This window comes from Hippopotamus amphibius, chromosome 6, assembly GCF_030028045.1.
Source record: "Hippopotamus amphibius kiboko isolate mHipAmp2 chromosome 6, mHipAmp2.hap2, whole genome shotgun sequence".
Taxonomy (NCBI): domain Eukaryota; kingdom Metazoa; phylum Chordata; class Mammalia; order Artiodactyla; family Hippopotamidae; genus Hippopotamus; species Hippopotamus amphibius.
In genome coordinates this window covers 74,546,210-74,559,048 of record NC_080191.1, presented here as the reverse complement: position 1 = coordinate 74,559,048, position 12,839 = coordinate 74,546,210, and the positions used below count along the sequence as shown (strand labels likewise).

Sequence of the window (12,839 nt, the reverse complement as noted above, 5' to 3'; positions counted from 1 at the left end):
GTTGTTACATTAAAAACACTATAAGCTGCAAACATAAATCCAAGATATATACAAATATTAGCTACAACATGGCTACTTATGAAACGCCTTGGCAGGCAGAGTTCTGGAGGCAGGTGTTACTTATTGGCAGGCTTAGAGCAGACAAAAAAGGAAAACAACAAACTACCTCAGCAGCTGCAAAGCTGATGCATACTCATCTGAATCCCATATGTTCTTTTCTAAACACGTGCAGTACAGCTCTCTGATCTGGAAATGAACAGCACACTTGTGAGGAACCAAAAGTGATCTACTAAGTTTGCACACTACTAGTTTGGAAAAATCATAAATGGTAAAGTAAAAAAAATAATGTTATTAAAAACAGCCACTTTCTGTAGATGACAACAGACCTGGCATATATCACGTGGATCAGGCATTTACATAAAACACCATTCATGTGAAAGCAAAATGAGACCATATTGGGACTGGCTGATATCACCAGTCACTTCGCAATAAGAAAATGATGATGAGATCATTAAAAATGATGTTTAACGGCAGAAAACGTCTTATAAACAAGTCACTCTTACATATTTATATTTCTTCTCTAAATCTTTAAGGATGCAAAGATTTAGGAATACAGAATTTTCCCACTGCATTCACTCTACAGGTGGTTCATAGGTTTATGATATGACACAAAGGGCAACAGAGCATAATTCTGCAAGAAGCAAAGTTCTTAAACTGTTTCCCTTTAGTTCTGGATGTAATGCAAGGTTAACCACTAAGCAGTCTAAAACAGATTCGTTTTTCCATTTCACTAAAGTGGAGGATCAGCTCTCTGAGTATAAGTGACAAAGAAGTGTTAAATAAAAAGAGTTTAAATGCCTTAGCACAAGTACATTGTAGGTAAAGCAACAACACTTGGATTCATGTGGCTGTTCTAGCTGTGGCCATCAGACAAAAAATACAACTTCAATTACCAGTAACATGTACAGCTGGAGTGGATTTAGACTGTGCACTCACTGCAAGATTTGGATCCATTTCAAATTCTGATACCTGAATGCTACTAAAGTCAAATCAAAAAACCACTAATATTCCTACTTTGCAGATTCCAAATGAGTAAGTTTTGGTTACCTGTCGACCCAATGGGTACTTGGGAAGAGAAGAGGTGAACTGATGAAGACATCTCAAAATCAGGAAGTAATGCGTATGGTAAACATGCAGGTTTTCTAGTAATGATTGTGTTTCCTCCTAAAAAAAAAAAAAAACCAACACAGATCATAGAATACATTACAAATATGTAGGTCAGCAATTAAAAGAATACAATTAATAATAAAATCTAATTCATGGATATATATATTTTATATATATACATTATATACATATATATATATATAAAATTTCCAGGATATTTTTTATTTAGTATCAAGTCTGGTGATATTTTACACACACCAAAATTAATATTGTAATTTAAATTTCCTCCTATCTACAGCACGGCCACAATAGCTTGGCCCCTAAAATACAAGTGTGCAAAAGAGCACCTGCTGGATGCCTGCCCATGCCAGTCATCTGGTGTGCACCACAGCAAGGTACCCCCATCACCCTCTACCTCACTGGCACCAGAAGGGTGAGGAGATCACCAGAGCGCCCAGTACCAATGTAATTAACAGTTGCTGAGGTTCCGCTTAAGATGTATGAATGCTTTTCTTAAAGTCCTGCTAAAGTTGTGTTTGAAAGGGAAGGAGAGATTGAAGAAGAAACGCTGTAGGTGATTATGGTAAATCCCTGCTTTTTGTTGGGAATCTCCAATACTGGTTTAGTCTCTTTACCAACTAAGGGGAAAAAAAGTGAAAAAGAGAAATCTGAAGCCAACAAGGTTTATAATTTAGAATCCAAAAAGCATGATATGGGAGATAGTGTCTTAAGAAACTTATGGGATGGGACTTGCCTGGTGGCACAGTGGTTAAGAATCAGCCTGCTAATGCAGGAGACACAGGTTTAAGCCCTGGTCCAGGAAGATCCCACATGCTGCAGAGCAACTAAGCCCATGCACCACAACTACTAAGCCCCAGCTCTAGAGCCGGTGCTCTGCAGCAAGAGAAGCCACTGCACTGAGAAGCCTGTGCACCGCAAAGAAGAGTAGCCCCCACTCGCCGCAACTAGATAAACCCCACGCACAGCAACGAAGACCTAATGCAGCCAAAAATAAATAAGTAAATAATAAATAAAATCTTAAAAAAAAAAAACCTATGGGATGACTAATCTCACAAATCAGTTTCAAAGGCTTTTCTTGGGGAGTGGTTGAAAGAGACTGTTTTCTAGAACCTTCTGAAATGGTTTAGAAATGATTTTAAAACACAACAGCCTATCAAGCATTTTTCAGGCCTCAAATATTTTTATCACTGCTTATTTCTGTAACACTTTCTTAAGAGGATTATGATCTGTGGCATGGTCTTCAAATTTTTTTTCTCCAATGAGAAGTCAAATAAAGGACTTCACTGAGCTCTTTTTTTCCAGTAATATCTTGCAGATACCCATTATTTTCAGTGGTCAACCATGCAGAAAATAACACCTCAGATATCAATAAATTCAAGCAAATCTAACCTATATAAAGCAACAAATCTGATACATTTTCCTAACCTCTCACTCACTCAGAAATCAATTCCTTGGGTCAGCAATCTACAGGTCATTACCTGAAAGCACAGGGCAAACGAAAGAAAACCTTTAATATCAAAATGGTTTCCCATAAGTATTTGAGTTAGTTGGTAATTTCAAAAATCTAGGCCTCCTCCTATCATAACAAAGGGTATTTTAACCACCACTGGCAGAGTATACTTTAATTCTATTTTCACTGTAAGCTATAACTCAGAGACTGCATAAAGCCACCAACTGTCTGTCTTGATGTGAGATTGAATAGTTTTTAAATAGGTCCAATATTCTGGAGAAAAAGGAATCTATTACTGAATAATAATCATACTTCATGCTGCTTCATGCACTACCTATTACTCTTGCTTTGTGGAGTAACTATAAATACAAATAACTGGTTGATACAGTAGAAACAAATGATATCTTCACTACTTGACACAGTATGGGCAAGGCTGCACATTCAAGGAACTATGTGTTCTGGAGTAAGTGTAAGAGGAGGGTTACGAACGTATTTTTTCCCAGATGGTCTCGGTCTCTTCACCTTTCCCACTGTGGATCACATCCCCATGCTGACTGGAATTCTAGAACTTAAAAAACATTTTGTTTGGTTTTGTTCCTATAACATGGCAGACTATTTCATCTGAGGAAATGGAGTTCTAATCCCAACACTGGAAATAAAACAGGACTTAATTGAGAGAAGACCTGTTATCCCTTCCTAAGAGATTTTCAAGAGTAACTTTGACCATCCCAAATGTTTGCCTTATATGCTCACTTTAGAACCTAATCCCCATATAAGAAAGATTCCACTGTTATTTATATCTGTGTGTTTACCAGCTACAGCAGAAAACATCACAAATGACTGAGATACCTATCTGCAAATGCCTTTATTTTTGCAGGGCAACAATTCCTAATATACTGTAGGAATAATTTTTCATAAACTTAAGCCTGTAAGAGGTTTTGATGTATGAGAAAATTTCCCACTTAATACATTACAGCAGGGACTTCCTAGGTGGCGTAGTGGTTAAGAATCTGCCTGCCTATGCAGGGGACACCGATTTGGTCCCTGCCCCAGGAAGATACCACAGGCCACAGAGCAATTAGGCCCGTGTGCCACAACTACTGAGCCTGCGTTCTAGAGCCCGTGAGCCAGAACTATTGAGCCCATGTGCCACAACTACTGAAGCCCATGCACCTAGAGCCCGTGCTCCACAAGAGAGGCCACCACAATGAGGAGCCCGTGCATCACAAGGAAGAGTAGCCCCCGCTCACCGCAACTAGAGAAAGCCCGTGTGCAGCAACGAAGACCCAACACAGCCAGTAAAATAAAAAAAAATTTATAATAAATAAATTCATCTGTTATATATAAAAAAATACATTACAGCAGCATCATGCTATGCTCATGCAAAAAGCAAAGCCTGTTGAAACAGTACTCCTGTTTTCCATTCATTAAACTTTTCCTTGGGCATCTTTTCTGTACCCTAGTCACAGCTGCCACTGTTTTATTTCATAATTGTGTTTAGGGTGGTCCTTTTCAATAGAGATACACTGCTTAGAAAGATTTATTATTTCCCAAAGAGATATGTTCTCTTCTGTTCTTGAAATGTGAAGACCTCATGGTCTCTACTGACCTCTGAAACAGATAGGAGAACAGTGTGCTGCAAGAAAAACAGAGCAAAAAACAGCCTCCTTGCCCTTCCTCAAACATGCCAGACACGCTTCAGCCTCAGGTCCTTTCCACTTGCTGTTGCTCTGCTTGGAATTCTCTTCCTCCAGATTCCTGCATGGCAAACTCTGTAACTTCCTCTTTACTCAAAACTCACCTTCTCAGTAAGGCTCTTATTTAAAATGTCAATTCCACTCCCCATGGACACCACCCATTTTCCCTTTCTCTCTGTCACTGTTTTCACCTTAGCAATTATCACTAACATAGATATTTTATCTACTCATCTTGATAGCAGGTAAGCTCCACAAAGGCAGGGGGGTTTGCTTGTTTTGTTCACTCCTGTACTAGATGAATACCTGGCACACAGTAGGCACTCAAAACATATTTGTTGAATGAGGAAATGCATGAATGAATGGAGGCCAACATGCAGTCTCTCTCCTAAATAAGAGCAACCGCTATTGTCTGGATGGGTGTGAGCCAGACTTAATAATTTTTCAAAAGAAGACAAAAGTCTGAATTTGTGATGTAAAATATCTCCATTTGTATCTGTTGGCTCAGATTAAAAACAAAAACCACTATGGACCTAAAAAAATCACATTTATAGCAGGCTGTCAGTTGCCAGTCAATGTGTAATATTTCTTTTAAAATCAGCCATCTCCAATTACATCAATTCTGTCACTGATTCAAAAATCATTCATGTATTACTGTTTACTTACATGACAAGACCTCTATCGTTGCTGATCTAGTTACTTGTTTTGGAGAAGCCAATGACTATGTAAAGCTTAAATACATACAGGTAAAGAAAACATGATGAGTAGAATTATATTTGCCATGATGCTTAGTTTTCGCATTTATTTCTCTTATTTCCACAGTATTCATCACTTTCGTGTCTAGAATTGTATGCATGTTGTGAAGAGTGATCTCAAGATTACAGGAAAGTAGGTAAAAATGACTAAATTTCTGCAATTTATTCCTTTCAGATCATTAAAAGCTGGTAAAACAAACTTACACTGAATTTTAGGATGAAAACGCATCAGCTGTCCAAGAACACAGCATTTTCTTATTTATTATTTTGATAGAACTAAGCATTATTTTTCTCATTAGAGAGAAATTTTGGCTGACAGCGTTTCTCAGACTTGACTGATCACATGGCAGTTAACCCAGAGAAGAGAAAATCAGTTTTCTCCCAGCTGTCGCGTGGGTGAGTGTGGGTCCTCTCATCTGTCTCAGCCTTTTGTCCCCCATACTCCTACCCTGGCATTTACAGCAGAAGCACCTGATGAAGGATTTGGATTTAAACTGCCAATTCCTCACACACTACCAGGCTAACACCTAACTTGTTTGATCACATTTGGTAGTTTGTTTGCAGTGGGTTTCTTTTTCCCTTCTCTTTTCCTTTTATTATTTTTTCTGATAGATTTCCGCCTTCCTCTTGCCCTTTGTTTCTGCCAAAAGAAACAGAAAGAAGAGGTGGGGGCAAAGGTGAAAAGCAGTCTCCACCAAACTCATGATAAGCATACTAAATGGTGACCAGAAGTCCTTGCCCTACCACCAAACTGCCCTGGGACTTCAGATATTTCACTTCCTTTTCCCTTGGCTGCAGTTCCTCCCTGAGCACGCAGAACCAGATTATCTTTTTAACAGTAATACAGCACAACTCTACGATGTTCTCTTACTTCCCACACTCAATGGAGTTCAAATCTAGTTGGGCACATAGGCACAGAGACATGAAACATTAACAAGTCAGAATAATAAAACTTTGTCACTTGCAAAAGACTGAATCTGAGTTTTTTACAAACCGTGAAATTTAACCCTTTAAGGGTTAAAGTAAGATTTGAATAAAAATACATAAATTGATTTTCTTAGATGAAGTACATGGAATTAGTCACTCATTAAATACACTAAGCATAATGTAACTTCTTGACAAGACAGGATCAACATGAATTGTAAATCATTACTTTATAAGGTCCCTATACCGACCACATTATATAGAACATGGTCGGTGCAGACAGCACAAGATTAAAATGGACCTGATCTTAGATATAGTGTTGGGACAATGTAAAAAACTACTACTTGGGAAAAGCTGTTAATATGTCCACCCCACCCACCCCCAAAACTTTGCTCATGGAAAGAAAGAGAATTGTTCACTTTTAAAAACCTTTCCAGGGACTTTCCTGGAGGTACAGTGGGTAAGACTCCACACTCCCAATGCAGGGGGCCCAGGTTCGACCCCCGGTCAGGGAACTAGATCACGCATACTGCAACTAAGACCTGGCATAGCCAAAAAAAAAATCTTTCCAGTATTTCAAGAACTAGCTTTTTTTTTATTATCAGATATTGATAACAATGACGCAAACGTGATATGAGGCCAAAATCTTCTTCAAAGCTCTCCTTAATATATGACTTGAAACAAAATTTCAGGCACAAGCAGAGTAAAAATTGTATCTCTATAATTATGGTGAATTTGAAAGTTCTGTTTAAGATGTTTTTGACAGCTCAATTTCTCATGAAATATTGTTTCATAAATTAAAGATTCAGGTTAAAAAAAAGAAACCTTGATTACTAAAGCAATACTATGGGGCAAAACATGGTAAAAATATATCTAGTCACTGTTCCTATTTAATTTAAAACCTATAGTTGTTTACCATAATATTTTACCTAATTTAATTTCAGTTAAGCTTATGCACTAAAATGAAATTTTAATGAGGAATCTAAATGATTTAACCAGTCAGAAAAAAGTTCTTAATCTGTTTAATGAACAAGTAAATAAAACCTTAGCATTCTAGAGCCAAAAGGATCTTTAAAGATTATTTGGTTAAAGTTCTATTACAGGCTTTGAAAGCTATTGAGTCATCAAAAGTGTGAATTAATGGCAGCTTGAGCAAGCTTATTCTGCTTAAACTTAGAAGAACTTGATTGCTAATTATCAGAGTACACTTTCTGGCCATTGCACCCAACTGCACTGTACAGTTATGCATGGGACAGACTACTCAGAAATGAGAAAATGCACAGAATCTTTACTTTTTCATCAGCTGTATGTGGCCTTCTAATGTCCCACCTGAGTTTGAACTTCTTAGTGAATCTTCTACAAATGTACATGATTGGGTTAGCTAAATTTTTAAATTTACAAGTACATTCAAAAAATTCATTCCTTAAGTTTACAAAATACAAAGCTAGTATACAATTTTAAAGCAGTATCAAAAGTAAAGGGTCCAAAACTTCAAGGGAGCTGATTTTTTTTTTAACATCTTGAGTCCAATTAGAGAATAATTGAGATGAATTATATGTTAAGGTTGGAATTTAGTAGCTTAATTCTACACTTAAGAAAATAAGGTAAGGGAAACAATAAATGACGTTTCCTTCTAGGAAGTCAGTCTAATTTGGTGGTTCTCAAAGAATGGTCTCCAGAACAGCAGCATGAGCATTACCTGGGACCTTGCTAGAAATGCAAATTCCTGGGGCCCAGCACAGGGCTACAGAATCAGAAACTCTGGGGATGGAGCCCAGATATCTGTGTTTTAACAAGTCCTCCAAGTGATTCTGATGTATGCTAAGGTCTGAGAATCACTCATTTAGCTGATCAGAGTAGAGAGCAAAGTAGATTTTTAGGGCAGAAACAAACAATATAAAGGATATATATTTCTCTCGATTACGCTTTGAGATCTATATCTTAGAAATCTGAATGTAGAAAATGGGCACAAAATGATCGACTCACAGTAGGTAAGTCTATATAATCTATATGACTACATGATAGAATATATAAAACTATATATGATCTTAATTTTTATCATAGTGAAAAATAAATACTAACAATATTTATGATTTACATGTATAAAAGTTTTATTGTTTTACTTGTTTTTAACTCACTTGCTGAACAGACTTTATCACTAACCCTATGAGGAAATCATACTAGGAACTGTTATCCAATTTCAGAGATATGGATATTGCAGCATAAACAGAGCAGCTGGAGTTCAAATGCAAGATTTCTGAGGTCAAGATCAGGATCTTCCCTGTATCATGCAGTACTATATTATTGACTATCATGTGGAGTTTTTTCCAATTTTTTTTTACTATAGAAAAACACACATAAAATTATCATGTATCTTAGAACAAAACTATAAAAAGAGAAGCATTATAATAAGAATAAAATATTCAAAAATACTTTTGCTCTAAACTAGAAAAATCAACAGACATATTGATTAACTTTTTTTCAGAGGTATCTTCTGTCTTTTGAATTTAGCAGGTAGCCTGCAGACAACTTTTTCAGGTTAAGGGTACAAAATTTTGTGCTCGTTCATATTTCTTATTATGTAAGTCTCAAGAAAATATGCCTCTAAATCAACCAATCCCAAAATGAATACAGCAGAGATAGTAACAAACAGGTCTCATAAGTGCAACAAATACAAGCACAGTAAAATAAATGCTTAGAAAATACACCAAAAGTTACTGAAAAGCAAAGCTAAATGTTAGGCTATTTCTGTAACAGACCGGCCTAGACATTCTCTCCCTCTGTCATCTCAATGGTTAAAGGTACTCTTTAAAAATCTATTCCTGGCTTCTGAAAATACTCTTGACAGAAAGTTCTAACAGGAAATGTACTTGGCAACTAGCTGACTCAGCACAGAGCTAATCTACCTAATCTTAAAAAACTCAATAAACATGCACACATCCTTTCCCACTGGTTCTCAACTTTCCCCTCTACTGAAATAACCTACATTAGGGTTTGAAGACTTTCTATACTGCTCTGAAAAGATTACAGAGATTATTAAAATAATTATTAAACTCAATCTAAAGTGATTTTATATTATCGCCCAGTGTGGATTCTGCATCAGAAATAACGTTTAATAAAAGCCATTCTCCATTGTAATTATGTATATCAATTATAGCTGAACAACAAAAAAAAGAAGCCATTCTCAATATTTTCTGAGAATTGTTAAAAAGGAGGTAAATTAGTATTTACCTATATAGAACATATGCCCTCTAGCAACTAATATTCTTTTATTCAAAATTTGAAAACAGTTTGTATCAGTAAAACCCACAGAGCACTAGGGTTAACTTCAATCTCATCTTAATTTTATTACAATTTCTAATAATTTTTTCCTTAAAAAGTTATAAAGAGAATGAAAATAAATATGACACTATGCATTCTAATTGTAAGGAGCTTGTTAAATACATGAAGGTACATTCATTTAATAAAATATGATGCCACTCTTACAGCTACATGTGAAGTAATAAAATTAGAACATTCTATAATACCACTACAAAAATAAACTCAAAACGGATTAAAGACCTAAATGTAAGACTGAAAACCATAAAACTAGAAGAAAATAGAGGCAGAACACTCTTTGACATAAATCACATCAATATTTGTTTGGATCTGTCTCCTAAGGCAAAGGTGACAAAGGCAAAAATAAACAAATGGGACCTAATTAAACTAAAAAGCTTTTGCACAGCAAAGGAAACCATCAACAAAATGAAAGACAACTTACTGAATGGGAGTAAACATTTGCAAATTATATTACTGATAAGGGATTAATATCCAACATATTTAGACAGGTCACATAACTTCAAAAAAAACAAACAACCTGATTAAAAAATGGGCAGAACTGAATAGACATTTTTCCAAAGAGGAAATGCAGACAGCCAACAGGCACATAAAAAGATGCTCAACATCTCTAATCATCCAGGAAATGCAAATCAAAACCACAAGGAGATATCACCTCACACCTATCAGAATGTCTATCATCAAAAAGAACACAAATAACAAATGCTGGCAAGAATGTGGAGAAAAGTTAACCTTCTCATGCACTGTTGGTGGGAATGTAAATTGGTTCAGCTACTGTGGAAAATAGTATGGATGTTTCTCAAAAACCTAAAGATAGAACTACCATATGACCCAGCTATTCCATTCCTGGAATAATAGCAGCGTTATTTACAATTGCCAAGATACGGAAGCAACCTAAGTGTCCATGAACAGAAGAATGGATAAAGAAGATGTGGTGAACATGTATACAGTGGAATAATACTCAGCCATAAGAAAGAATGAAATTTTACCATTTGCAACAAGGATCAACTGGGAGAGTATTATGCTAAGTGAAATATGTCATACAAAGATATACTGTATGATATCACTTATATATAGAATCTAAAAAATAAAATAAACTAGTGAATATAATAAAAAAGAAACAGACTCACAGATATGGCTACCAGTGGGAAGAGGGAAGAAGGTAGGGGCAGGATAGGGGTAGAGGATTAAGAGGTACAAACTACTATGTATAAAGTAAGATACAAGGATATATTGTACAACACATGGAATATGGCCAATCTCATATAATAACTATAAATGGAGTATAGCCTTTAAAAATTGTGAATCACTGTATATTGTACACTTGAAACTTCTACAATATTGTATATCAACTATACCACAATAAAAAAAGTAATCTAAAACATAATAATAAAATAATGCCACTCTTTAGTACTGATATAAAATGATTTCCAAGATAAAGTGCAAAACAAAACAAGGTACAGAATAGTATATACATTTATTTTCTGTAAGACAGGGGAATAAATCCCCAAAATATATAGAGAGAGTTACTTGTATATGTGGAGAATATCTCTAGAATAATACATAAGGAATTAGTAACACTGGCTGTATTTAGGAAGGGTAAGTGGGCAGTTGGAGGACAAAGGTGGGAGGGAGTCTTTTCACTGTATATTATCTTTGCCTTTTGAATTATGTACCATGTCCAAGTATTATTTATTTAAGAAAGAAAAAAAAAACTTCCTCTTTTGATATTCCCTACGTTGCATGGCTAACTCATAATTTCCTAAGCTCATTTCTTCTTTCCTGGCACTACATTACCAATATGGAATGATATTTTTTTCAAATCAAATCAATACCCACTTAGCAGTGCGTCCCTAAGCTGCATGACTTCTATGTGCTTTTATTTATGACAGCCTTTACAAGAACATTAAAATGAGACCGCCTACAGATTCCAAAACTGCTAAATGGAAAGAAAGTTGAGATCTGCAAGTGTTTTCAAAACAGACCACAGGAGAAACCTCATGTTCTAGTTTTATTTCTTTCTTTTTTTTTTTTTTTTTTGTGGTGCACAGGCTTAGTTGCTCCATGGCATGTGGGATCTTCCTGGAGCAGAGATCGAACCTATGTTCCCTGCATTGGCAGGCAGGTTCTTAACCACTGCGCCACCTAGGAAGCCCCTCTAGTTTTATTTCTTAATTTAAAAAAAAAAAAAAGTTTTCCTTTTAGAACTGAGGTTTTGTGTCACCTTTAATAGTCACATATCTATACAATTATCAAGATCTAATACTTCATTGTACAAAGCATACTAGGATGTACAGATTTTTCAAATAAAGTTAATTCAACAAATTTTATGTGCATATTCTTTTTCATGAAGGAAAAGAAAAGAATAAAACTGAAACAGATATATCCATATTCCTACCTTCAAAAATCTCTCATTGGTCAACAGTGCAACTTGCTTTTCTGAAGCTTGATTTTCCACATACCTAAAATTTTTATCATCCCATACACAAAAAGAGAAAATTAGAATTCTAAATATTTGAATAGCATACGGAAAAAAAGAACTACCTAGACTGGTGGCCACATTCTTTTATTCTCAAAAATAAGTTCAAGATGACAGTCATGGTTTAGGGTAATTTTTAACTCCTTAAATCAGCTGCATTTCATAGTCTAGGGGTCTAATAATAAACAAAGGCCATAAACCCCAGAAATAGGAAATATTATTTATAAAAGTAACTCTGGAGAAACTGCAAATTATGTCGCCTTGTAAAAATATTTTTCTTTATGCCAAATGTTCAAGTCCAACAAAGAAATGTCTCAATTAAAAACAAAAGTGTTTTATTTTGCCTTAAACAAAAAAGTTATTTTTCCCTTTACCCACTTCAAAAACAACTGGGTCTGAGATCCCTTATTTTGCCCCAAACTCTTTTATAAGATGTGCTAAATATGTACTTCTCTTTTTACCTCCTAAATGATGAAAGACGTCGGATGTTTTCACATTGATTATCTGATAAAAAGTTTATCCTTCTCTTGGCTTCTGGGAGATTACAGCACAGAACACTGAGCGGCTGGGAATAGTAATGTTCTAATAGAGAAAGCTGAAAGAAATGTGAAAATTAAATATATTTGCTGTATTTTGACAGCAAGTCTTTTGCCCTATGTCTGCTCAATTTTAAGGTGTTTTTTTTTTTTTTTAAAACAGCAATAGTACTTATGGCACTAATATATTTAATAATGTCACAATAGCAATGCAAATAATGCATAAATGGCTATATACCTTGAATATTTTAAGACATCAATTTTGTGGACAAGGTCAGAAAATTGTAATCTCTGAAGTATAAACTAAAAGAAATGAATATAAATAGATAGTTTAGCTATCTACAGAGGCAACTCACTTACGATAACAATAAATGTGGTGGGGATGTGACTGCAGAGGGACCTAACAGTCTAACAGATCCTCAAATACTCATAAGAAAATACCAATCTAAAATCAGTGTAAAAACTGGTCTGCTAAAT

The 12,839-nt window shown here is 35.4% G+C and overlaps 1 protein-coding gene across 8 annotated transcripts in view; it reads right to left on the bottom strand.

The window, feature by feature from the left end:
• Positions 1-12,839, bottom strand: part of ORC3 (origin recognition complex subunit 3) — a 63,104-nt gene that overhangs the window by 30,039 nt on the left and 20,226 nt on the right. For all 8 annotated transcript variants that reach the window (XM_057737721.1, XM_057737724.1, XM_057737722.1 and 5 more), the window contains 4 exons: positions 12,288-12,421; positions 11,746-11,809; positions 1,108-1,224; positions 167-246 (listed from right to left, as the gene is read on the bottom strand). In XM_057737721.1, the coding sequence (XP_057593704.1) occupies positions 167-246; positions 1,108-1,224; positions 11,746-11,809; positions 12,288-12,421 (395 nt within the window). The remainder of the gene's footprint in view (positions 1-166; positions 247-1,107; positions 1,225-11,745; positions 11,810-12,287; positions 12,422-12,839) is intronic.